The sequence below is a fragment of the Pristis pectinata genome, chromosome 15 (assembly GCF_009764475.1).
Source record: "Pristis pectinata isolate sPriPec2 chromosome 15, sPriPec2.1.pri, whole genome shotgun sequence".
Lineage (NCBI taxonomy): Eukaryota > Metazoa > Chordata > Chondrichthyes > Rhinopristiformes > Pristidae > Pristis > Pristis pectinata.
The window spans coordinates 20,091,472-20,118,638 of record NC_067419.1 but is presented as its reverse complement, the minus strand read 5'-3'; the positions used below and the strand labels follow the sequence as shown (position 1 = coordinate 20,118,638).

The following is a 27,167-nucleotide window of genomic DNA, read 5'->3' as shown; positions in this document are numbered from 1 at the left end:
TACATAGAGGAGTTGAGAATGAGACCTATCTGACTCGTACAATGCCAGATGTGAGTGAATTGTTACCTATTTTTAAACCTGGTCTACACGTTAATCTGCATGTATTTTGGTAATTAATAGAAATAAGATTGTACTGCTAATGATTTAGTTTGTCTCAGACAAGCTTGTATTCTATCATGTGCAACAAACATCTGCCATTAATGGCTTATTAGAAGTCTATGTTGAAACTGTTCTGAGATCTAAAACGATTACTGTATTTTGAAAAATGCTTTGATTTGTCTGATTTTTCTTTTATCCATGTAAAAAGGCATAGAAAATCAACCATATTTTGTCATTTTGTGATTCTACTACTATGCCTCCCATGCCTTTTTTTGAAAAAAGAAAGGGGCTAGGCGCCCTCTCCTTGTGGAAAATGCTTAAGCTTTCAGTAACTCGGGCCTGAACTTAAGAAATTTGACAATTCTAGCTGATTAGCATGTTGGGCCATCAGATTTTTTTCATACAGGTTTAATAGTAGCATACAAGTAAGTTGGGAACAAGACCCTACTTGGAAATTAATCTTTGTAGTCATCTCATAGTCACTGTAAATAAAACAATTTTCCCCTTTAGGAAAAGGTTACTAAAAGTTGCCCACTAGGTGCTCACACTCAGCATTTCTTCAATGGTCAATTGGAGATGTACTGTTTTTGCTATTTTTAAGCCAAAAGGTTACTTGCGTAACTTGCAATCTTTTTGCAATATTGAGTTTTATCAATGAACATGAAATCGTACTCAGTAGGATCCCATTCCTTCATTTAGTATAATGAAATCTACCCAATCCTAGTATAATGCACAAGTTATCTGAGTGTAATTTCTGAGTCCACTGATTTGATCTGATGGGTCACATGCAGACTTCATTCTGGAATCCCTGTTTAGGAGAAGCTTTAATTACTAACAAAGTTTGGGGATCAAATTAACTTCCCTCATCCACCCACCCTCAACTTCCCCAAAAGAATATTACTGCTTTTTCTTTTTTATCACAATCTGTTAGATGATATTTTAATGTGGTCTAAATAGAGAATCAAAATTGTACCTTTGGTATGCTGTTGTAGAGTCATGTTGGTAATTAGTTATAGGATCATTTAAAAATTCTCATTACAGCTGTACCAACTTGCCAGGAAGCAAGACTGGAAAGGTTGATAATAGAAGAGAGCTTTGAGGCCCCACAAACTGGTGAAGATGTTAAGAAACAGATGTGTCCATATGCTGCTTTGGGAGAGTGCCGATATGGTGTGAACTGCGTTTACCTTCATGGAGATGTATGCGATATGTGTGGCCTGCAGGTTCTTCACCCGACTGATGCCTCTCAAAGATCAGACCACATAAAGGCAAGTAATTGAACAGCAAGGAAGGATATTGTATTGTACTTAAGATCCTTCTTTAGGTTGACGTGTGATGGTAAAATGAGGAAAGAATTGAGGTGTACTTGATCTCTATCAACTGTTCTGTTTTTAACAAAATTGCTGGATAAAATTTGCACAACAGTTCATATTTGTGCAATTTGCTCTATGCCATTTCCTTTGCTGTTTGTTCACATTTAACACAGTTAATAGTCAGTGAAGCATTTGGTTCATTTAAACTAGCTGTTGTAATGCTATATTGAAGGCAATTAAATTATGTTGAATTATGCAGCTGATATCAGTACTGTAATTTTAAATGGTGCTAAAGAATATATTAAGGAAGTAGTTTGAGTAATGGTATTATTTTGGAAGGACATTTGACCCTTTTTATGTCGTCAAAACCTTGTGTACCTCAAAACTGAGTATTTTAAGAGTTCTAGTTATTGCCTTCATTACTTTCTTCGACACTGGCGGATATGGACCATATTCAGCGTAAGTGGATCCAATGTGCTAATGGAGTCTTGATTGAACCAAGTAGTCCTGAGCTTTGCCCAAAACAGTCTTGTTGACCCACTGATCTCCAGCTACGTAACACCTTCGGTTACTATTGCATAATGCAAAAGGACTTGAATGAGGAAGACTGGTTTATATTTGTAATGAATAAATTAAGCCATCTCATCTTCGGCTCTTTCAAAAGTTAGAGTTGTGAATTATGTAATAGGATATTTGAACACATTGAATTGCTAATGATTTTGGTTCTTCTGTGTGGTCATAATCTTGGACATTATTTTTGATTGAAGAGGTTTTAAGGAAAAATCTTCAAATATGTAATATTTTCCGATAACATTTACTTTTAGTTTGTATGTGAATATTAACTTTGATTAGCATTTTTAAAGTTGCCAACTTAAAATTGCAATATTGTGTTTTCTTGACTTGTAGATGTTCTTTCTTTTTATAGGCTTGCATCGAGGCCCATGAGAAGGACATGGAACTATCTTTTGCCATTCAACGTAGCAAGGACATTATATGTGGCATCTGTATGGAAGTAATATATGAAAAAACAAATGCAAGTGAGCGGCGTTTTGGAATCATGTCCAACTGTAGTCATGCCTACTGTCTCAATTGTATTCGAAAATGGAGGAGTGCTAAACAATTTGAAAACAAGATTGTAAAGTAAGTCCCTTTTAAAAAGGCAGACCCATCAAGCCTACTCTTTCAATAAGATCAAGGCTAATGTACTTGCTACTTCCGCCTGACCTAAGTAAACTTTTATCCCTTTGCTTATAAAGTATCTAACTTTGCATTTTAAAAATATTCATGTTTCTTCTATTCTTTGAGGAATAGAGTTCCCAAGACTCTTTTTCCTCGGGGGAGGGGGGGGGGGTTGGTGGGTGGGGAACTGGCCTAATCTTAAAATCATCTTAAATAGATGAACCCGTATTTTTTTTTAATTTGGGTTGCAATTTTTATTTGTAATCACTTAGTTTTAGTTAAGCTTTTGCTCTTATTTGCTACATCTACATTCTGTAGGCATTGTGCAAGTGTGGTGTATCAGACAGGATGAGCTATGCATGCCTTATTAGGCAAGTGAAGATCCTAATATCACAAGGCTCCTGCTCAACCAAAGACACCATAAATAAGTATACTTACCTTTTATGCAAACTGATTTGTATTTGTATTGCTATTGAGATACAAGGGTTGTAAATTAGATAGTCAGATGCTAAAGACCAGTGGGTGCTTTTCTTAAAACAGTAAAATTACAGATTCTATTTGGGTGTACTTAAATTTGATTTGTAATAAATCTTGATTTTATGTAGATTCTCCAAATATTCAGTAATTTGCATTACAAATAGTTTTAATTGTGCAAATATGACAATAATAATTAGGTTATTTTAAAAGTGAAATAATACGCATTGACTAAAAAGTTTAATTATACAATGTAGAAGGTCTAATCTACATTTTGTTTATTTCTAAGCAGGATTAGCAGTAATGTTTTAAAGCAAACTTGTGATTGTTTTAGAGATTTGTATTTAGACAAGATTCCTTGTTAATACGTGCAGTAAATTTTACTAAAATGTAAAGTAACTTGTAGGTTTCTAGAACAAATAATATTACCAATGTTAATGATGACAAGCCACCTGTTGGGTCTTTTAACCCCCAGCAATGGGGATGATGGTGGCAAACAGAATTCTGGTCCTCTGGCATTGAGAATGAGGTTGGCAGTGAGCCAGATTTGTCCTGCTGATTGTGTTGCACTAAAGTAAAATCTATGACCTCCATGAAGCACCAGATCTACTCTCTATAATTTTAACGTATCAAACGCTGCCTTATCTGTATAAACTTTTTTCCTGTGAATTTGTATGTTCAAGTTGGCTTGGGGTCATGTAGAGGGAGTATCATATACAGATCAAAAAGGTCCTAGGTTGGATCCTTCAAACCAAATTTTCTTAATCCATCCAATTAGTTGGGGTGGGGTTGGTGCGGTGCAAGAGTGCATCATTATCTTTATATCTGCAGAACATGTTTGCATTAGGATGTTGGGTGAAGTTTACACAGATGGGGTAAGACTCAAACCAAGTATGAGCTATCTTTTTATCAAAAGGAAAACTTAGACAAAAGAAAAATTAATCACTGTCTGAGTGATTAAATGTTAAGCAAATGACACATACCTGCTGCTTATTTAGTTGCTTCCAGTTTTATTGTTGAAAATGCAACTACTTTGAGATGGTTTTTAACTACTATCCATTTAAGTCAATTGATTATTGGAATTCAGTTTCCATGCGAAGCTACGTATACAGCAGTTAGCTGATTATATAAAGAAAATTGGGCCTTCCTTTAACTCTCATATATATTGGATAGATTGGTATTGCCATTGTAATTCTTCACAATCTTAATTTTACAGATCCTGTCCTGAATGTCGAATTACATCAAATTTTGTCATTCCTAGTGAATATTGGGTGGAAGACAAGGAAGAAAAACAGAAACTCATCAAGAAGTATAAAGAGGCAATGAGGTAACATTGATTGTGATGCATCTTCAGACTAAATGTTGCTTATATTATTCCAACCTCTATTTGTGATAGGTTTGCTGCTTGTCATACTTAGTTTTGTAGAACCACATAAACACTAAGAGTAGCAGTACAGAAAAATTAATCAAAGCAAATGGAGTTGTGCAGTCTTTATAATTCATTTTGCCTAAAGTTATAATGCTGATGGCCATCGGTGACCAGCGGTAGATGGATGTGAATTTGCTCAATCATATTGCCCTTTTCTGCATTTTTCATGTTGACGGCATCTGAAGCCAAATGAGTGAAAGTGGAAATTAACTTAACCAGTTAGAACTTAAAGGATGTTAAAGATGTGCACTATCCGTGCACATTAAGCATAGCATGTTTTTTAAATGCAGTAAAGATTTCAGTGCAAGGAAATGAAGAAAAATTACCATAAAACACCAGTTATAGTAATGCTGTGCCTAACCTTAATGGAAAATTTGCAGGAAACATTCTCTGGCCTTCATTAGATTAGAACTGTGCTAATAATCCAATTAGGATTGGTGAGGATGTAATGTGAGGTTTTTTTATATTTGTAATAGAACAGTGTCTAACACTGCGAAGGACAAGATTTATTGCCCTTGAGAAGGGGGCGGAAAACTTCCTCAAACTGAGGGTAAAGATATTCACAGTATTGTTAGGGAGTTCCAAGATTTTTCCCTGTTGATGACAGGATGATCACATATGCATAATTAAAGGCAATGTATGACTTTGAGCAGGAATTAACCAAAGCAAAACTGGGTGGCAATGCGAGTTTTGAAGAGGAAACAAAGGTTTCAAGAGGATATAGATGGCTAAGTGAGTGGGCAAGGAAAAGGCAGATGGAATATAATGTAGAAAAATATGAAGCAGCTACTTTGTTTTTCAAAAAAAATTGTAGAAAATAGGAGTGTTACTCAAGTGATTGAAAAGTGGTGATGTTCAAATTGGCCATGGTGTCCTTGCACATGATTCAGTGAAATTGAAGGTGCAGGTACAACAATAGGGAAGCCAAGTAGTACATTGATCTTTATTGTACAAGGATTTAATTACAAGAGTGAAGACGTTTTGAAATTAGAGCCATGGCAAGACTGCATCTGCAGTTTTATCTGCAGAGTGGTCTACCTACTTAAGGAAGGGTATACTTGCAATAGATGGGATGCAATTAAGACTTGCCATATCGTCATGTAAGGAGAAATTAAATAGACTGGGGCATATATTCTCTGGGGTTTATTGGAATGAGGGGTGATTTCATTTGAAATATTCAGAATTCTGAAAGGTCTTTTCAGGGTCTAAGCCAAGTTACTGCTTCCCTGACTTGGTAAGCTTAGGAACGAGAATCACGGTCTCAGTATAAGGGCTAGGCTGTTCAGGACTGAGAAAAACGTATCCAAGAGAGCTGTCACAACTTGGTCACTTGGTATACTCCAGACAAATCGATAGACCCTTGGATATTAAGGGTATTTGGGGGATATGGGGCTATTACAACTTAAAATTACTGCTGATAGAGAGGTCATGCCAGGGGCCAAATGGGCTATGACTGCTTCCATTCCTTCTATGATTGTTGTCCTCCTGTTTGCCTGATATCATTGTTGCCAATAGGCACTGTTGAAAAAGCTTTAAACTGCTGCAATGTAATGTAAAGATGGTAAACATTCAGTAACTCTGCACCAGTGATGGAGTGAATATTTAAGGTATAGTGTGTTGTACTGCCTAGGTGAATTAATGTTGTCTGACTGATCCTAACAAGTAAAATATGTTCTATCAGACTCGTTTTCTGCACCTAGTGAAAAGCTCTTGAGGTAGGTATGTCATAATGAAAATGCCTGACTAATGGTGCCTGAATTGCCTCTGTAATCAAGGTATTTGTGTCTAGTCCAGTTTAATTTCCTGAATAATTGTATTTTGTTGTAAGTAATGGTTATTGAGTGTCAAGCAGAGGTGCTGGGACTTTGTGCTGTTGGCCATTGACAGACACCTCTGTGCTTGCCACTCATCCCAAGCCTGAAGCTTGTCCTTGCTGTATGGGATTCAGATTACATTACATGAAGAGAGCTAATTTGTAACAACACAGAGGAGGCTATTTCACCCATTGGGTCCATAATGGCTCCAGGGGAGCAGTTCCATTGATCTCATCCACCCCCTCTTATTTTCCTGTGCCTCTGCAACTTTTTCTCTCTTGTACATGCTCATCAACACATCCTTTGAGTCTTTTGCCATTTCCCTACATTAAGAGGTCATTTTTGATTACTTGTTAACCTGTCAGCTTGTCATTTTTAAAAAATTTTTTTAAATTTTTAACTTTTATTTACAGCGTGGTAACAGATCCTTCCGGCCCAACGAGTCTGTGCCGCCCATTTTAAACCCAAATTAACCTACCCGTACGTCTTTAGAATGTGGGAGGAAACCAGAGCACCCAGAGGAAACCCACGCAGACATGGGAGAACGTACAAACTCCTTACAGACAGTGACGGGAATCAAACCCCAATTGCTGGCGCTGTAATAGCGTCACGCTAACCAGTACACTACCGTGCCGCCCGTGCTACCGTGCACGCGTCTGTGGTATGGAGAGAGCTGCAAACTCCAGAGCACCCAGTGTCAGGAGTAGAAAAAAAACCTGCAGATGCTAGAAATGTGAAATGAAAACGGGCAGTGCTGGAAACAGTCAGCAGGTCAGGCTGCGTTTGTGGAAAGGGAAACAGTTAACATTTCAGATCAAAGACCCTTCATCAGAACTAAGAGAAAGCAATATTGTTTCAACTAGCAGAGATGATGTGGGGGGTGGTGGGGGAAGAGGGGAGAGAAATGATTAGGACAAAGTGAAGAAGGCAAGGCCAGAGCTGTCATGGGGTGGAGGTTAGGGGCATTTAGAGGAAATAATGGAACAAAGGCTATGAGATAAGAGCAGTTAGAAAGCAAGAGTATAGACAAAGGCGTATGGAATGCAGAGCTGTCGGTCATGCTCAGCAGGTCAGGCTGTGCTAATGGAGAGCAAAAAAAAGCCAATATGACTGACTTGAAGCAGAAATGACCAGTTCCACTACATGCCGAGAAAGTGAGTTACCTAGTGCAGAACTGGATAGAGTACATATGCAGCAATGTGAGAAAATGGGGAGCCACAGACAAGTCAGAGTGAGGTTGAGAATTAATTTTGCAGACAACAATGAGCTCTTTAGCCATCTCTGCGGACTGAATGTAAGTGTTCTGCAAAGTGGGTGCCCAATCTGTATTTGCTTCTCCATTGTAGAGAACACCAAAAGCTGAGAACTAGAAGTGCAAGTGAATTGCTCATTTCTGGGTCCCTGATGGTGCAAAGGGAAGAGGTAAGAAGAGGAATAATTGGTGGGGAGAGAAGAGCAGATCAGAGAGTTGCAAAGGAAATGATTTGTTCAAAATGCTAAGAGGGAAGGCTAAGATGTGTCTGGTAGAATTTTGTTGCAACTGGCAGAAATTGAAGGGTGATGTGTTGAATGTAGGGACTGGTGGGGTGGAAGGCAAGTACCAGGAGATCTCTATCCTTGATCTGTCCAGGAAGAGGTGGGGGAGTGGTCTGATCTAAGTCGTCCATTGGCTGAATATTTCTTCCTCCATTAGCACAGTGTGACCCTTTGAGCATGTCCTCCATTTGTGCATTTCACACCTTTTCACATTTCTTTTGTCTATTATTTACTCTCTAACTGTCCCCATTAACCCATCAACTGGATGATCTCCAGTTTAATCAGAGAGATTCCCTTTGACCTAACTATTCCTCCACCATCTTCTCTGCTACTTTACATGATCTTGTTTCCTCTCTCCCAGTTCTGCCAAAGGGTCTTCTACCTGAAACGTCAACTTTTTCTCCTTCCATTGATCCTCTCTGATGTAATTAATGTTTTGAGTATTTTCTGTTTTCATTCCTGAGATCGGGAGTTGTGAATGGAACTGAGCACAGCAATCATCAGCTAGATCCTAACTTTACATTTTATAATGGAGAACGGTATTGGTATTGGGTTATTATTGTCACTTGTACTGAGGTACAGTGAAAAACTTCTCTTGCATACCAATCGTACAGATCAATTCATTACACAGTGCAGTTACATTGAGTTAGTACAGAGTGCATTGATGTAGTACAGGTAAAAACAATAACTACAGTGTAAAGTATTACAGCTACAGAGAAAGTGCAGTGCAATAAGGTGCAAGGTCACAACAAGGTAGATCGTGAGGTCAAAGACCACCTCATTGTATAAGAAAACAGTTCAATAGTCTTATCACAGTGGGGTAGAAGTTGTCCTTAAGTCTGGTGGTACGTGCCCTCAGGCTCCTGTATCTTCTACCCGATGGAAGAGGTGAGAAGAGAGAATGTCCCGGGTGGGTGGGGTCTTTGATTATGCTGGCTGCTTCACCAAGACAACGAGAGATAAAGATAGTCCAAGGAGGGGAGGCTGGTGTCCGTGATGCACTGGGCTGTGTCCACAACTCTCTGCAGTTTCTTCTCCTGGGCAGAGCAGTTGCCATACCAAGCTGTGATGCATCCAGATAGGATGTTTTCTATGGTGCATCAGTAAAAGTTGGTGAGAGTCAAAGGGGACAAACCAAATTCCTTTAGCCTCCTGAGGAAGTAGAGGCGCTGGTGAGCTTTCTTGGCTGTGGCATCTACATGATTTGACCAGGACAGGCTGTTGGTGATGTTCACTCCCAGGAACTTGAAGCACTCAAACCTCTCGACCTCAGCACCATTGATGTAGACAGGTGCATGTACACTGCCCCCTTTCCTGAAGTCAATGACTAGTTCTTTTTGTTGACATTGAGGTAAAGGTTGTTGTCATGACACCATTCCACTAAGCTCTCTATTTCCTTCCTGTACTCTGACTCATCGCTGTTTGAGATACGGCCTACAATAGTGGTATCATCTGCAAACTTGTAGATGGAGTTAGAGTAGAATCTAGCCACACAGTCATAAGTATACAGTGGCATGCAAAAGTTTGGGCACCCTGGTCAAAATTTCTGTTACTATGAATAGTTAAGTGGAGTAAAAGATGACCTGTTTTCCAAAAGGCATAAAGTTAAAGATGACACATTTCTTTAATATTTTAAGCAAGATTACTTTTTTATTTCCATCTTTTACAGTTTCAAAATAAGAAAGGAAAAGGGTCTGAAGCAAAATTTTGGGCACCCTGCATGGTCAGTACTTAGTAACACCCACTTTGGTCAGTACTTAGTAACACCCTCTTTGGCAAGTATCACAGCTTGTAAACGCTTTCTGTAGCCTAAGAGTCTTTCAATTCTTGCTTGGGGGAATTTCGCCCATTCTTCCTTGCAAAAGGAAGTTCTGAGATTCTTGGGCCGTCTTGCATGCACTGCTCTTTTGAGGTCTAGCCACAGATTTTTGATGTTTAGGTCGTGGGACTGTGAGGGCCATGGCAAAACCTTCAGCTTGTGCCTCTTGAGGTAGTCCACTGTGGATTTTGAGGTGTGTTTATGATCGTTAGCCTGTTGTAGGAGCCATCCTCTTTTCATCTTCAGCTTTTTTTTCAGACGGTGTGATGTTTGTTTCCAGAATTTGCTGGTATTTAATTGAATTCATTCTTCCCTCTACCAGTGAAATGTTCCCTGTGCCACTGGCTGCAACACAAGCCCAAAGCATGATCGATTCACCCCCGTGCTTAACAGTTGGAGAGGTGTTCTTTTCATGAAATTGTGCACCCTTTTTTCTCCAAACTTTCCTGCGTCCTCACCACAAAATTCAGTGTCAGAAGTTTGCAAAGAAACATCTAAACAAGCCTGATGCATTTTGGAAACAAGTCTTGTGGACTGATGAAGTTAAAATAGAACTTCTTGGCCGTAATGAGCAAAGGTATGTTTGGAGGAAAAAGGGTGTCATCTTTAACTTTATGCCTTTTGGAAATCAGGTCATCTTTTACTTAGCTATTCACAATAACAGAAATTTTGACCAGGGGTGCCCAAACTTTTGCATGCCACTGTATAGGGAGTAGAGTAGAGGGCTGAGGACACAGCCTTGTGGGGCACCAGTGTTGAGAATAATCGTGCCGGAGGTATTGATGCCTTCCTTACTGATCGTGGTCTGTTGGTTAGAAAGTCAAGGATCCAGTTACAGAGGGAGGTGTTGAGTCCTAGGTCTTGGAGTTTGGTGACAAGTTTGCTTGGGACCAAACTCCAAGACCTAGGACTCAACACCTCCCTATGTACTTATGAAATATCTAAAGATTATGGTTGAGTCAAGAATTCTGCCTTGAGGAGCCCCTGTAGCAATCACTTGAGACCAAAATTATTGTCCTCCAACAATCTTACCTATGTTTTTTGATACTGATTTTGCTGTGGTTGTATTTTGAATGTTTGTTTAAATCCTCCCATGGTCTTGAGAGCAGTGAAACTTGCCTTGCCTCTGAAATTCAGTTTTTTGGACCAAGACTGCAATGGGCTCTGGAACACAATTGGGCTTTATGAAATCTAAACTGGTCACTGAGCAGGTTACAAGATAGTAGATAGTGCTTGATAGCACTGTCAATAAGTTCTTCCATTATTCTGCTGGTAATTATTCAATTAGCTGTGTTCCAGATTTTGTATCTAGGAAGCAAGGAGGGCCTTCCCTCCCCACCGCAACCCCCCCCCCCCCCCGCCCCACCAAAAATAAAAATTGGCTAATCTATATCGGGTATCAACCTAGGTTTTCAAAGATGCATTCTTGAGCATCAAATGGCCAATTTTCCACTCTATTGTAACCGCACAGCAGCTAATTCCAAAGCATTGCTTCTTCATTGTGGTTTGGTTTTTGTCAGCATTCATAGCCTTTGCTATATTGTGGGCTCAGTCATTTCCTGATACTGAATTGGTATTGATATTGAAATGAACAGGACATAGATGGTAATGGTGGTAACCTAACTTGAATGTAGTGGTAATGTGAGATGTATACCAGGCTATGAGATTACAAATGGTGATGAAATGCAGTTCTGCTGTTGCTGACAACCTGCTGTGTCTCATAGATCACTAATGCTAGGTATGTTCTGAATCAAATCCGTTTAGCATGATGGTGAAGGAGAAATTCTGAAAAGATCTTGTAGCTTGAGTTGGCATGGATGTCTCCTCTGTTTATATTTCAATCTTTCTATGAAATCATGATCAGAAAGTTATCTCCTAATGAAGACCAATCTTGGGTAACCACAAAGGATTTCTGCTGGTCAGGCTTGCTTAAATACTGTGAATATCTGCAAATGCAATGGGTAGATTGGTGAAGATGGGGTAAGGTTACTTTTTCCCTTGTGTTGGCTGTCACCATCTGTGACGGTGATAGTCTGGCAGTTAAGTCCTTCAGAATTCTGCTAGCTTTGCCACTAATGGTGATGTTGACTTACTCATGGAATAATACAGCCGACCAAGAGGTCTATCTAAGCTAGTTCCATTTGCCCGCGTTTGGCCCTTTATCACTAAACCTTTCCTATTTGTGTATCTGTCCAAATATCTTAAATGTTGTTAATGTACCTGCCTCAACCACCCTTATGGCAGCACATTCCATATATGTACCACCCTCTGTGTGAAGAAGTTGCCCTTCAGGTCCCTTTTATTAAATCTTTCCCCTCTCCTTAAACCTATGCCCTCTAGTTTTTGATTCCCATTCTCTGGGGGGGGGGGGGGGGGGGGGGGGAGGGAGACTGTGTGCATCCACCCTATCTATCTATGCCCCTCATGATTTTATACACTTCTATAATGTCACCCCTCAGTCTCCTATGCTCCAAGGAATAAAGTCCTAGCTTGCCCAACCTCCCCCTATAACTCAGGCCCTCATGCAACATTCTTGTAAGTCTTTGCACTCTTACCAGCTTAATGACTTAGTTAATGACGGACATCAAAATCCTCATCCAAGCCTTTGATGCTTGTTCCAAGTGTTTTTCAATGTTGAGTACTGATTCATCAGTTGAGGGGGAGCAGAAAGTCATAGGACGTCAGGTAAAACAGAATCAATAATAAAGATACAAGGCTATTTATTCCTCACTGTATAACACTGCAGACCTCTTTGCGAAGGTGGTGGAAAATTTGGGGATGTTGGCTGAAAGGTATGATTTTATAATTATAACAGTCAGCTTTTGCATAACTCCTTTTGTGCAATAACTGCATGAATTTTGTTGCAACTCCACAGATTATATCCCTGGAGGAGTATTTAGCAGTTTTAAGTCTCATACCTAGGGTAAAACTTGGTAATCCTTCCAACTTTCCTTATTGTACTTCATTGAAGTAGTTTGGTGTAATCATGTGGCTTTCTAAAATATTTCAGAATCTGCCACATTGCTGTGGTTCTGGAGTCGTATATACACCACACTAGGTGCAAATAACAGACATTAGTGAACCAGAAGGGCTTTTATGTGGTAATGTCTTTGTTATATTTCTCAATGAATTTTGTGAATTTAAATTCCTCTACTTCATCAGTGGAATTTCAGCTTGTATGTGGGTAGTACAATGGTGCACTAGTAAAACTAGGAGGGGAAAAATCCAGTTGTCGTGTTCCATATGGGTACCAACGATGTAGGTAAAACAAGGAAAGAGGTTCTGCTGAGGGAATTTAAGCAGCTAGGGACTAAATTAAAAAGCAGAACCAAAAAGGTAGTGATCTCTGGATTGCTACCTGAGCCACGTGCAAATTGGCACAAGGTCAATAAGATAGAGTTAAATCCGTGGCTCAAAGATCGGTGTAGGAGAAGAGGGTTTGAACTTGTGTGACATTGGCACCAGTATTGGGGAAGGAGAAAGATGGGCTGAGCTCCACCTAAACCATGCTGGGACTAGGGTCCTGGCAAATCACATAACTAGTGCTGTGGATGGGGCTTTAAACTAGAGGGGGTGGGTTCAACAGATTGGTAAAGATTGGATAAAGTAAAAGGGAAGGAGAGTGCAGGAGAGGTTAAAGTCTCCAGAATAAAAAATAGGACAAAGTTTAGAAAGAGATAAAAATTTAACTTTGGGCAACATGGAGACAAATTTGACGAGAGGTGGTGCATACAAGACTTAAGGTGTTGTATTTGAATGCACACAGTATGGAAAATAAGGTAGATAAGCTTATAGTGCAGTTAGAAATTGGCAGGTTTGACATTGTGGGCATCATAGTCGTGGTTGAAAGAAGATCACAGCTGGGAGCTAAACATCTAAGGATACACATCCTATCGAAAAGAGGCAGGTGGGCAGAGGGGATGGGGTGACTGTTGGTATAAATGAAATCAATCCTTAGCAAGAAGTAACATGGGACCAGAAGATGTAGAATCCTTGTGGAGAGTTAAGAAGCTGCAAAGGTAAGAAGACCCTGATGGGAGTTGTATACAGGCCTCCGAATAGTAGCCAGGATGTGGGGTACAAATTACAACAGGAGATTTCAAAAAAAGGCATGTAAGAAAGGAAATGTCACGGTGGTCATGGGGGTCTTCAATATGCAGGTAGATTGGGAAAACCAGGTTGGCACTGGATCCCAGGAGAAGGAATTTGGAGAACGCCTACAAGATGGCGTTTTAGAGCAGTTGGTGGTTGAGCCCACTAGGGAAAAAGGCAATTCTGGATTTGGTGTTGTGCAACAAACCAAATTTGTTTAGGGAGCTTAAGGTAAAGGAACCCGTAGGCAGTGATCATAATATGATAGAATTCACCCTGCAGTTTGAGAGGGAGAAGCTAAAATCAGATGTATCAGTATTATAGTTGAGTAAAGGTAACTACAAAGGCATGAGAAAGGAGCTGCCGAAGTTGATTGGAAGAGAACCTTAGCAGGGATGACGGTAGAGCAGCAATGGCAGGAGCTTCTGGGAGTAATTCGGAAGATGCAGTATCAATTTCATCCCAAAGAAGCAGCAGCATTCTAAAGGGAGGATGAGGCAACCGTGGCTGACAATGGAAGTCAAAGACATCATAGAAGGCGTACAACATTGCAAAAATTAGCAGGAAGCTAAAGGACTGGGAAACTTTTTAAAAATCAATGGAAGGCAACTAAAACAGCAATAAGGGGAGAAAAGATGAAACATGAAGATAAACTAATCAGTGATATAAAAGAGGATACCAAAAGTTTTTTCCAGATATCTAAAGAGTAAAAGAGGCAAGAGTGGACATCAGACTGTTGGAAAATGATGCTGGAGAAGTAGTAATGGGGAACAGAGAAATGGCGGATGAACTGAACAAGTATTTTGCGTCAGTCTTCACTGTGGAAGACACCAGCAACATGCCAGAAATTGGAGAGTCGGGGGCAGAAGTGAGTGTAGTCGCTATTACTAAGGGGAAGGTGCTCGAAGCTGAAAGGTCTGTAGGTGGCTGTCACCTGGACTAGATGGACAACACCCCAGGGTTCTGAAAGAGGCGGCTGAAGAGATTGTGGAGGCATTAGTAGTGATCTTTCAAGAATCACTAGTCAGGAATGGTTCCAGAGGACTGGAAAATCGCAAATGTCATTCCACTCTTTAAGAAGGGAGGGAGGCAAAAGACAGGAAATTATAGACTGGTTAACCTGACTTCAGTGGTTAGTAAGATTTTAGAGTCAATTATTATGGATGAGGTTTCAGGTACTTGGAAGCTCATGATAAAATAGGCAGAAGTCAGTATGGTTTCCTTAAGGGGAGATCTTGCCTGACAAATCTGATGGAATTCTTTGAGGATTTAACAGGCAGGATGGACAGAGTCAGTGGATGTTGTTTACCTGGATCTTCAGAAGGCTTTTGACAAGGTGCCGCACATGAGGCTGCAAAACCAGATAGGAGCCTATGGTATTAGAGGAAAGGTACTAGCATGGATAGAAGATTGGCTGATTGGCAGAAGGCAAAGAGTGGGAATAAAGGGGGCCTTTTCTGGTTGGCTGCCAGAGACTAGTAGTGTTCCTCAGGGATTGGTGTTGGGTCCGCTACTTCTCGTGTTATATGTTAATGATCTGGATGAGGGAATTGATGGCTTTGTGGCCAAGTTTGCGGATGATACAATGATAGGTGGAGGGGCAGGTAGTGTTGAGGAAGCAGGGAGTCTGCAGAAGGACTTGGACGGGTTGGGAGAATGGCAAAGGAATGGCAGATGGAATACAGTGTAGGGAAGTGTACAGTTATGCACTTTGGTAGAAGGAATAAAGACGTAGACTATTTTCTAAATGGGGAGGGAATTCAGAAATCGGAGGTGCAAGGGGACTTGGGAGTCCTAGTGCAGGATTCCCTAAAGGTTGATTTGCAGGTTGAGTTGGTAGTAAGGAGGACAAATGCAATGTTAGCATTCATTTTGAGAGGGCTAGAATATAAAAGCAAGGATGTAATGCTGAAGATTTATAAGGCATTGGTCAGTCCATATTTGGAGTACTGTTAGCAGTTTTGGGCCCCATATCTAAGGAAGGATGTGCTGGCATTGGAGAGGGTCGAGAGGAGGTTTATGAGAATGATCCCGGGGTTGAAAGGCTTAACTTGTGAGGACCATTTGATGGCTCTGGCCCTGCACTCGCTGGAGCTTAGAAGGATGAGGGGGGATCTCATTGAAACCTACCAAACATCGAAAAGCCTGGATCGAGTGGACATGGAGAGGATGTTTCCAGTAGTGGAGAGTCTAGGACCAGAGGGCACAGCCTCAGAATAAAACAATGTCCCTCCAGAACAAAGATGAGGAGGAATTTCTTGAGCCAGAGGGTAGTGAATCTGTAGAATTCATTACCACAGACAGCTGGAGGCCAAGTCATTGGGTATATTTAAAGTGGAGGTTGATAGGTTCTTGATTAGAAAAGGCGTTAAAGGTTACAGGGAGAAGGCAGGAGAATGGGGTTGAGAGGGGAAAATAAATTAGCCATGACTGAATGGCAGATCAGACTTGATGGGCCGAATGTCCTAATTCTGCTCCTATGTCTTATGATATTAGAACTGCTGCCTCAGAGTGCCAGACTCTGGTTCAATCCTGATCTCTGGTACTGTCTGTGTGGTGCTTTAACTCTCTCCCTGTGACCACATGGGCTTCTGGGTGTTCTGGTTTCCTCCCACATCCCAAAGACGTGGGCTGGTAGGACATGTGGCACTGTAAATTGATCTTTGTGTTTAAGTGAGTGGGGGAATCTGGAGGTAGTTGATGAGAATGTAGGGAGAATTTTTTTTTAAAAAGTGGATGTTTGGTGTAAGTGGGTGATTGGTAGTGGGCTGAAGGACTTACTTCTGTGCTGTAACTCTGACTCTAATAGTTCACACACAAATTATACTACTATCTTTATGTACAAATTATTAAGGAAGTTTCTAAATGAAAGTCCAAATTAAATTTCTTCCACTCTTACATCATTATCTTTCTATGAATTTCAGAAACACTGCATGTATCTGCTGTTGTGTGAACTCTGAGCTCTAATTTCCTGAGGAAAATATTCTCAATTTTCATGCACATCCCTCCCTCTTCCCTTCCTTAAAAAAATAAAGTTAATCAAATAACCCAGAAATATTCTCCAATTTTACATTCATCATTACTAATTGTTTCATTTCTTTGTGACATTTTCATGCTCTTATATTATGATATTGATGAATTTTATATGGTATATTCTTAAATCCCAAATCAGAAATTAATTCTACTTGAACCAAATTCTAACAAATATGTAATAAAATGACTTCAGTATATTATTTTGTTGCAAGGGCTAGTTTCAGTATTTTCAGAGAATCTGCTGCAACCTGGAGAAGGTCATGTCCAGGTTGTAGCTAAACAGAATTAGAATGGAATGTGCCAAATGCCATTTCCAGCAAAGATCAAATTGATGCTCATGGCCTTCACTTGAATCAGAGCAAATAGGATGCTTTTGTTAATACATCAGCATCAACCAACATGGCAGAACTCAGGTCATTCTCAAGTTTGTTGAATTATTATGGATGTTTCCTTCTCAACCTTATTATAACCGCTATGAGTTGTTGCAAGCAAAGGATGGATGGAATTGGTCTCCACAGTGTAAAGATGCAGTTAAGCAATGTAAGCTTGATGGCACAGGTAGAATCCCACTATAGAGTGGGCAGATAGCATTTTCTGATTGTGATTAACGTCCACTCAGATGGCTGATAGTGCTACAATAAGACTGTGATGCTATTGTGAATCGTTTGAGGCATCTCTTTGCATCTTGTGAATTTGCCAATAGACTTGTCAGACAATAGTCCTCGGATTGTTGCACACAAATTTAGATTTTTCCTGAAATGGGTGCTACCATATTTTGTCTCCAGTATTGGTGTAGCTGAGTGGGTTGTTCAAGAAGGCCTGGATGAAACTGGTTTCTTATTCCATTCCTCCTTCCCAAACATTGGCTCAGTTATTGGTAGGCCAGAGCACGCACCTGCTGAGTTTTTAAAAACCTCACACTTGGCTGGTCTTGGTCAAGACTAATTTGTCCTCCACAGGTTCCAAACATCAAGTGCAGGAATTGAGAGCTCAAGATAACCAGCATAAAGGAGCTTTAATTTGCTTGGTGCAAGTGGTTGGATGTGTTCACATTCATGTGGACCACCAATTATCTTCACGTGTTCTAACACTGCTCTTCTGATCAAGACAAAGACATGAAGATTTTGTTCCTGCTCATGAGGCCAGTAGCAGAACATGTTCCACATGCTAATGACTGTCCGGCCTCGCCTGCATCCATTGCTCCTGATAAGATGCCTTGTGCAGCAGCAAAAGCTGTGAGAGAGTATACCTCTAAATTAGATGTATCTGACCATTAGTTGACAAGAAGTTCTATGTGGACAGATAATCCCCTTGTTCTGGGATTGAACAATTTACTTCAGCCTCCAATCTGTGTTAGTGAGTAGTTATAATCCGTCTACTCTTGTTAAGGGAAGTTTAATATAAGTGTTTAATTCAGTGTTTTAAAAGGAATGGGGGGGTGGGAGAAAAGGAGGGATGGCATTACTGGTCAGGGATACTATTACAACTGCAGAAAGGGTGGATAATGTAGAAGGATCCTCTCTAGAGTCAGTATGGGTGGAAGTCAGGAACAAGAAAAGAGCAATTACTCTACTGGGAGTATTCTATAGGCCCCCTGGTAGCAGCAAGGATACTGAGAAGCAGATCGGGAGGCAAATTCTGGAAAGGTGCAAAAATAACAGCGTTATTATCATGGGAGACTTCAACTTCCCAAATATTGATTGGCACCTGCTTAGTACCAAAGGTTTAGACGGGGCAGAGTTTAAGTGTGTCCAGGATGGATTCCTGTCACAGTATGTTGACAGGCCTGCTAGAGGGAATGCCATATTAGATCTAGTATTAGGTAATGAACTGGGTCAGGTGACAGATCTCTCAGTGGGTGAGCATTTGGGGGACAGTGACCACTGCTCCCAAACCTTTAGCATTGTCATGGACAAGGATAGGAGCAAAGAGGACAGGAAAATATTTAATTGGGGAAGGGCAAATTATGAGGCTATAAGGCTAGAACTTGCGAGTGTGACTTGGGATGACATTTTTGAAGGGAGATGTACTATGGAGATGTGGTCGTTGTTCAGGGATCTCTTGCAGGATGTTAGGGATAAATTTGTCCTGGTGAGGCAGAGAAGGAATGGCAGGATGAAGGAACCATGGTTGACAAGGGAGGTGGAAGATCTGGTTAGGAGGAATGCGGCAGCCTACATAAAGTTTAGGCAGCAAGGATCAGATAGATCTCCTGAGGAATATAGGGTAGCAAGGAAGGAATTTAAGAAGGGGCTGAGGAGAGCAAGAAGGGGACATGAAAAGGCCTTGGCGAGTAGGGCTAAGGAAAACCCCAAAGCATTTTTCACATGTGGAGAGCAGAAGGATGGCGGGAGTAAAAGTAGGACCGATTAGGGATAAAGGTGGGAAGATGTGCCTGGAAGCTGTAGAAGTGGGTGAGGTCCTCAATGAATACTTCTCTTCAGTATTCACCAAGGAGAGGGGCCTTGATGACTCTGAGGACAGTGCTGGTAAGGGTAATGTTCTAGAGCATCTTGATATCAAGAAAGGGAATGTGTCAGAGCTGTTAGAAAATATTAGGACAGATAAGTCCCTGGGGCCTGACGGAATATTCCCCAGGCTGCTCTGCGAGGCAAAGGAGGAGATTGCTGAGCCTTTGGCTAGGATCTTTGAGTCCTCATTGTCCACAGGAATGGTACCAGAGGTTTGGAGGGTGGCAAATGTTGTCCCCTTATTCAAAAAAGGTACTAGGGATAGTCCAGGGAATTATAGACCAGTGAGCCTTGCGTCTATGGTGGGCAAGCTGTTGGAAAGGATTTTTAAAAATAGGATCTATGGGCATTTGGAGAATCATGGTCTGATCAGGGACAGCCAGCATGGCTTTGAAGGGCAGATCACGTCTCACAAGCCTGATAGTGTTCTTTGAGGAGGTGACCAGACAGATTGAGGGTAGTGCAGTAGATGTGATCTACATGGATTTTAGTAAGGCATTTGACATGTTTCCATATGCTAGGCTTCTTCAGAAGGTCGGAGGGCATGGGATCCAGGGAAGCTTGGCCATGTGGATTCAGAATTGGCTTGCCTGTAGAAAGCAGAGGATTGTGGTGGAGTGAGTGATTTCAGATTGGAGGGCTGTGACTGGCGGTGTCCCACAAGGATCGGTTCTGGAACCTCTGCTTTTTGTGATTTTTTTAATTAATGACTTGGATGAGGAGGTAGAAGGGTGGGTTGGCAAGTTTGCAGATGACACAAAGGTTGGTGATGTTGTGGATAGTGTAGAGGATTGTTGAAGATTGCAGAGGGACATTGATAGGATGCAGAGCTGGGCTGAGAAGTGGCAGATGGAGTTCAATCCAGAGAAGTGTGAGGTGGTACACTTTGGAAGGACAAACTCCAGGGCAGAGTACAAAGTTAATGGCAGGATTCTGGGTAGTGTGGAGAATCAGAGGGATCTGGGGGTTCATATCTACAGATCACTGAAAGTTGCCTCACAGGTGGATATGGTAGTTAAGAAAGCTTATGGGATGTTAGCTTTCATAAGTCGTGGGATCAAGTTTAAGGGCTGCAAGGTAATGATGCAGCTCTACAAAACTCTAGTTAGACCACACTTGGAGTACTGTGTCCAGTTCTGATCGCCTCATTATAGGAAGGATGTGGAAGCGTTGGAAAGGGCTTCTCTCTTTGGAGAGAGGAAGGATGAGAGGAGACATGATAGAGGTGTACAAAATATTAAGAGGAATAGATAGAGTGGACAGCCAGCGCCTCTTTCCCAGGGCACCAATGCTCAATACAAGAGGGCATGGCTTTAAAGTAATGGGTGGGAAGTTCAAGGGAGATATCAGAGGAAGGTTTTTCACCCAGAAAGTGGTTGGTGCATGGAATGTGCTGCCTGGGGTGGTGGTGGAGGCAGATACGTTGGTCAAGTTCAAGAGATTGTTAGATAAACATATGGAGGAAAGGGTTAGATAGTATTAGGCATGGTTTAAAGGTCAGCACAACATGGTGGGCCGAAGGGCCTGTATTGTTCTGTGGTAAATAACAGTGTTAATTCAATGTACATTATGTTTAAAACGTTTTAGAATCACAGGTTTTTGTTGTGTCAGCACTGCTTCCTGTTCAATAATTTCTATATTCATTGGTTATATTCATTATATAACATCATTATAGTCATTAGTTCAACATGCACCAACTAAGGGCATAGATTTAGGGTGAGGGGGGAAAGATTTAAAGGGGACCCGAGAGGCAACTTTTTCCACACAGAGGATGGTGGGTATATGGAACAAACTGCCAGAAGCAGCTGTAGAGGTGGGTACAATTACATTTTTAAAAAAAAACATTTGGACACTCACATGGAGGGGAAAGGTTTAGAGGATATGGGTCTAGCTCAGGAATATACTGTACCTTGGTCAGCATAGACAAGTTGGGCTGAAGGCCCTGTTTCCTTGCTGTATAACTAACTTTTGTTTCTAAATCCCAGAATAACCTTGGGATACATGCCTTCCTGTACCACATCCTAACTTGAACATTATTTTGAGAGGAAAGGAACTGCACAGATACAGCCTGCACTGTTGCTATTTATCTAATTGTATTGTGTCAGAAACCCAAGAATGGTTATGGCACTATGCAGATATTACTTTTAAATTTCAAACAGTTGTGTGTTGGTAGCTCAGAATGCTATTTTTTTTTTGCCAGCTTCTGGTAGGAAGTAGCTCATACTTGTTGATTAACTTCAATATTTTTGTGAATTTAGTGAGTATCATTAGAGGTTTACTTTCAGCTGTATTCTCAAGTTTGCAGATGAATATTGGCTGAAGATCAGCGTTATGCTGATTTGGTTTTGAGTTAGCTGGGACTTAACTGCAGGGCAGTATGTAGCAAAGCAAAGTCAAAACTGATTGAAAAAGACTCATCAGACGTTGCTATTCCCACAGCAGCTTTCAGAATTTATTCAGTAAACATTTATCTTTTGCTCTGCAGCAATAAAGCATGTCGATATTTTGATCAGGGACGTGGGACTTGTCCCTTTGGGGGTAACTGTTTCTACAAACATGCATACCCTGATGGCCGCCTGGAAGAGCCTCAACCACAAAGGAAACCAATTGGATCAATGGGTAGATATCGGGTAAGGACACTACAATATTTTGGAAAAAATTTTGGAATCCACATTCAATAAAGAAATAGGTCTGTAAGATGCACATTCAGTAGGATCTTTATCCTTTTTCAGAATTAAAGAGATAATTGCTTCATAAAAAGATTGTGGTAATTTACCTACTGAGGGCATTTTTAAAAATTTTACCTAACCAGGGGGAGAGAAGATCAGAAAGGATTTTAAAAAATTCAACTGTATACCCATCGGGACCAGGTGTTTTACCCGAATTCATTGAAGAAATTGCTTTCTTTATTTCTTCCTCAGAAATGGGTGCATCTAATATTGAACGTTCATTAAGTGATAATTTCAGAGTCTTCAAGTTCCTTAAAAATTCATGTCTTTATTAATTCCTTCTTAGTTGATTCCAGAATTTTATAAGTTTGGAGATTTCTACACCCATATGATAAAGAGGACACTACAAAAAGTGACTTGACTTAAAGTTGCTTGTGCTATTGTCTTCCTGTATAAGTGGTTAAAAGGAGATTAAAAACCTGGAAGTGCTCAGCAGCTATTGAGAGAGACAGTGTTTCAGATTGATGACCTTGCATCAGAACTAATAGGGAGCTATTATGGAGCACCTGGAGCTACACCACCTACCTATTGCTAGGCATTGTTTATAATTAACTGTTGTAGGACAATTGTGATAGTTGGTAGAGATTTTCACATTTACCCTCGTATTTCATGTAAATTATGTATTTGCCATTATTCGAAATGGTATGACATTAATACAAAATAATTGGAACTGCAAATGTTAATGGCTGTGATCTTTAAGTAGTATCAGAATTGTTCTCTCAGATAATGTAATTTCATTTGTAAGTGCCACTTATGAAACTCAACTTTACAAGTCAACATAGAAATATTAAATCATCCTGATGTACAATAGAGTAATTTTTATGATTATTTTGTACCAGTAAAATCAGACAGCAAAATTGAGATGGTTTCCCTTCATTCATCTCTTTACTACATTGTTGCTTGATATCCACCAACTTCATAAAGCACATATGCAAACAAAAATTTGTCTTAACATTGCTTTGGGCCAAAAGTCTTTGTTCAGACTAAAAAAAATTGTGTACACTGTTTCTATTGCTGTGGTGTAGGCTAAAATGAAAAAAAAGTTAACTATCCATCTAAAATAAGGTAACAATGTAATCTGGAGGCTAGTTCAACATCACGACTGTTAATTTGAGACTGATTTGTTTACAACCATCTGTTCTGTCACAGAACCAGCGGAGGGCACATTTCTGGGACTTCATTGAAGAGAGAGAGAGTGCTGATTCCTATGAAGATGATGAAATGGTCACCTTTGAGCTTGGTGAAGTGCTACTTATGCTTTTAGCAGATGGCCCTGATGATGACTTTTCAGATTCTGGTGATGAGTGGGACTTGTTTCATGATGAAATGGATGTTGATTATTATGAATTTGACCTATAGCACCCATTGTAAATCTTGGACTGTCTGTTCTTTGTTTTTTTTTAGACAGTAGCTTTTCCTGTGTTGTGGCAGTGCCCTATGTCTTAGGCAGGCCAGGCACTCTGGGTGCAGTTTCACTTTGGACGTTTGTGCAGAGTTCTTTGTCAGTGGTACATCAAAAAAGAAACTTGTTCCTTGTAAGTTAAATTAACTTGTTTTACTCAAGGTGATAAGCTGGCAGGTAAATATAACAACTGGCTACACTTATTCATGTGGAATAAGAGATGGGTTTGGGTACCTGACCTAACATTGGGTATCTGTCCTTGGTGGTTATGAAAGTGATATTAACACTTACAAAACCCTGAAATCAGCAAAGGACCACGTACACCTTAATTCATCTGATAGCTTGTGTTATTCCATATGACATTCTCTCCACATTCTGCATTTGTTTTTAAAGAGGGTGTCCTGCAGTCAGTGGTCTCTTAAGAGTCAGGGTATAAAATAATTATGATTAACAACGTCTTTTCCTGTCTTTCTATTTTTTTAATTTTATATAGTATGCTAATAGAGCTCAGGAACCTTGCTAGGAGCTACTGAGTACAATGTGAGGGAGCTGTACCCATACACCACTAAAGTAAGCAGCCAGCTTCATTTCTAGACTTGCTCCAATGTTCTGTATGGTTCAGCAACTCCCTCCTGAACAATTCTCATCAATAAAGTCATCAGCACTCAGTTTATACAAAAATATTTTTTAAAGAAACTCAAATAGATCAGAAAGTAAAGGGTGTTAATCAGAATTATTTTGTGGTTCAATCTTGAAGGATTCCACTGTTAAGATTCCACTTTATGTACTCTGTTCAAAGGTTGTTTGCCATGATAAAATGAATTGATGGCATTTTAAAAGTAAAACAAAACTTGACATAGCACTACCAGACTATAAAAATGTGAGGTTAGCTGTTCCATATAATGTTTTTTATTTATTAACTATTGGCTATTCTGACTGACATTTCAATGTTAGTTGGCTTATTTAAATCCTTCTAATCTAGATAAAAATAATGACAAACTATAGGATAACCAAAGTTGTCTTATTTATCCCATTTTTGTAAAATGCCGTCTCATTTTATAACTTGTCACAAGTTTATCTGACTGGCTTCAGTTCAGATTCCATTTGGATTCTTAAATATAGGATGTTCTTGGTTTAACTGACTCAATCTGTAGTTTGAGAATGGTCAGGGTGAGTATTTCATAAAGTACCTAATTCATCAATTGCAGATTCAGGCAGATTAACATCCACTATTCTCCCCCCTTTTTTTTTTTACAAATGGTCACATGTTAACTAATTGATGGATGGGTTGAAAATGCTGGGAGTTAAGTGAATGAGATATTCAGGCAAAAGTACCCATTTCTACCACCTTGTATAGTAATATTTAAATTCCACATCCTCGGTCTTGGGCTTCATGGTTATCTGCACAATATGAACTCATATATGCAGACTGAAAATTAGCATACATGTTCCTATTCTCCTTTAGAGGATATTAGGATTCTGTGATTATTTTTAATGAAAGCATGAGAAGCTGAGTTTTGTGGCATGACTTTGGATATGTGACAATGCAAATTAGCCCTTTTCCCTCTTTGTGGAACTGCACGTGAGGTCTGATTTTTGTGAAGAGGTTTTGCTGTTGTGAGCCTAATCATCTTGGCAATGAAAGTGGAAGTAAATGTAGATTGCCAAAGCTGTTTGAGATCAGCTACCCATACCTCCGGAAATGCAGCTGGAACAGATGCCCTTTAAACTGTCATATTACAAGTAAAATAAAAACAGCATTTTTCTAAATAAATATCTTTTCCTCTAAACTGTTGTATGTGTCCTGCATCTATCCTGGATTTAAGGGAAAAAAATGTTTTCTTCACAAGGATTGTGTTTGAGAGGATGAAGGTTTAAAATGATGGATGAAGTGCTAACCAAGCACGTTACTTTGCCTTAGATAGGGGAGCAGTATTTGCCTTGAAGATGGTGGAAAGAATTTGGAGAAGTAGGAGGCAAGTTATTTTTGCACACAACACCCAGCCTGACAGGCTTTTGTGACCACTGTATTTTCATAGCTGACTGAGTTTAAATTTCTGGCCACTGAATGTTAGTAGTGGGGACTTTGGAAATTCGTCATTAGAGATGCAGCATAGAAACAGGCCCCACCAAGCCTGCACCTACCATTGACCACACATTTACTCTGATCCCATTTTATTCTCCACACACTGCTACCCACCACCAACCCAATTTACAGTGGCCAATTCATCCCACACAGGCAGCACCTGAGGGCAGGATTTAACACCTCACCTAACTGGAGCTGTTGGCAGCTCTACTAGCTGTGACAATGTTATTGCTACTTTATTTCACAGGGATGTTGTTTGATACTTTTGTGGACAGTCATTGTCTGATACTTATGCCATGTGTTTCTTGCCACTTACCTGCCCAGGCTTGAAGTCTGAGTCTTGTCTCATGGGTTTCATTATTTGAGTTGCTAAGTTAAACATAACACTGATGAGCAACCATTCCCACTTCTAATTTATCGCAAAAAGGAGATGTATCATTGGCATCCAACAACCACAGCTATCAGTTACAACACTGGCTTGTATGTGTAGAAAGTTGCCCAGATATGTACTCAAAAGAATAGCAAGAATAAATTCAATCCAGCTAATTACTGTCTCATCTATCATCAGCAAAGTGGAATGTGTTGTGACAGTGCTATCAAAAAGCATTCATCAATAACCTGCTTTGGGGTTTGGCAGGACCACTTGGCCTGAGATGTCACTTCAGCCTTCCAAAGTTGGATGAAGTGAAGTGAGATTGAAAGCACTTGGAGGTTGCATTTGACAGTGTTTTTACCAGGGCTCATTGATAGCACAAGTCAACTGGAATCAAGGGGAAAACTGGTTGGAGCTGTACCTTGCACAAAGATGGTTCTGGTTGGTGTTCAGATTCACAGCCTGTAGGAGTTTCTTGGCAGTGTCCAAGGCCAAACTACCTGATCAAAGAATGGCTTTCCTTAAAGTCAGAAGGGAGCATGTTATTTTAATTGCAAAGTATTCAGTGCCATGCCTAGCTCCTCAGAACTTGCCAGCTACATCCAGTGACACCAAAACAATATTCAGGCACATCCTGAAAGGGTACAAGTCATTTGTGCCACACAAGTGCCAGGTAGTGGTGGTCACCAACAAGTGAGAAACCAACCAGCTGCCACTTGACAACACAAATATTGTTGAATGTAAAGTCCCTCACTACTAGCACCTTGAAGGGCTAGCATTGACCAATGATTTAACTGTACTAGTTACATAAATATTGTGGTTCCAAGAGCAGGTTAAAGGCTAGGTATCCTGTTGCAAAGGAATCACCAACTGATTCCCACTACCTTTCTTTCAATTTACAATGTAGGTACTTGCCTAGTTGAGTGGAGCTCCAAAACATAAGTTTAATCTCTAGGAATGGAACTGCTAGATTGGTATCCCCATTAACCACAGGGATCATTCACTCCATCCACCACTGGCACACCATGGCTGGAGGGTATAATAAAATTCAACATTGCTATACAAGACTATTACAAAAGCAACCCAAATCCACCAAGGACAATGATAGAAGATGCAGCAGAATGCCACCAACCTGCAGGTTACACTTCAAATCACCTACTGCCCTTAACTGAAAATGTAGTGCCATTATTCGTCATTACTGGGTCTGAACTGCCCAATGGCACTTTGGGAGCACCTTTAACGGAGAGACTTTAACATTTCAGGATGACACCTCACCACCTTGTTTTCAAGGGCAATTGGGATGAGCAATAAATATTGA

At 40.3% G+C, this 27,167-nt stretch overlaps 1 protein-coding gene across 1 annotated transcript in view; it reads left to right on the top strand.

Moving 5' to 3' along the window:
- mkrn1 (makorin, ring finger protein, 1) overlaps positions 1-25,178 on the top strand; it is a 79,640-nt gene extending 54,462 nt beyond the window's left edge. The window contains exons 4-8 of the mRNA XM_052029863.1: positions 1,141-1,367; positions 2,338-2,552; positions 4,282-4,392; positions 21,745-21,889; positions 23,138-25,178. Of these exons, the coding sequence (XP_051885823.1) occupies positions 1,141-1,367; positions 2,338-2,552; positions 4,282-4,392; positions 21,745-21,889; positions 23,138-23,347 (908 nt within the window). The 3' untranslated portion in view covers positions 23,348-25,178. The remainder of the gene's footprint in view (positions 1-1,140; positions 1,368-2,337; positions 2,553-4,281; positions 4,393-21,744; positions 21,890-23,137) is intronic.
- The last annotated feature ends 1,989 nt before the right edge of the window (positions 25,179-27,167 follow it).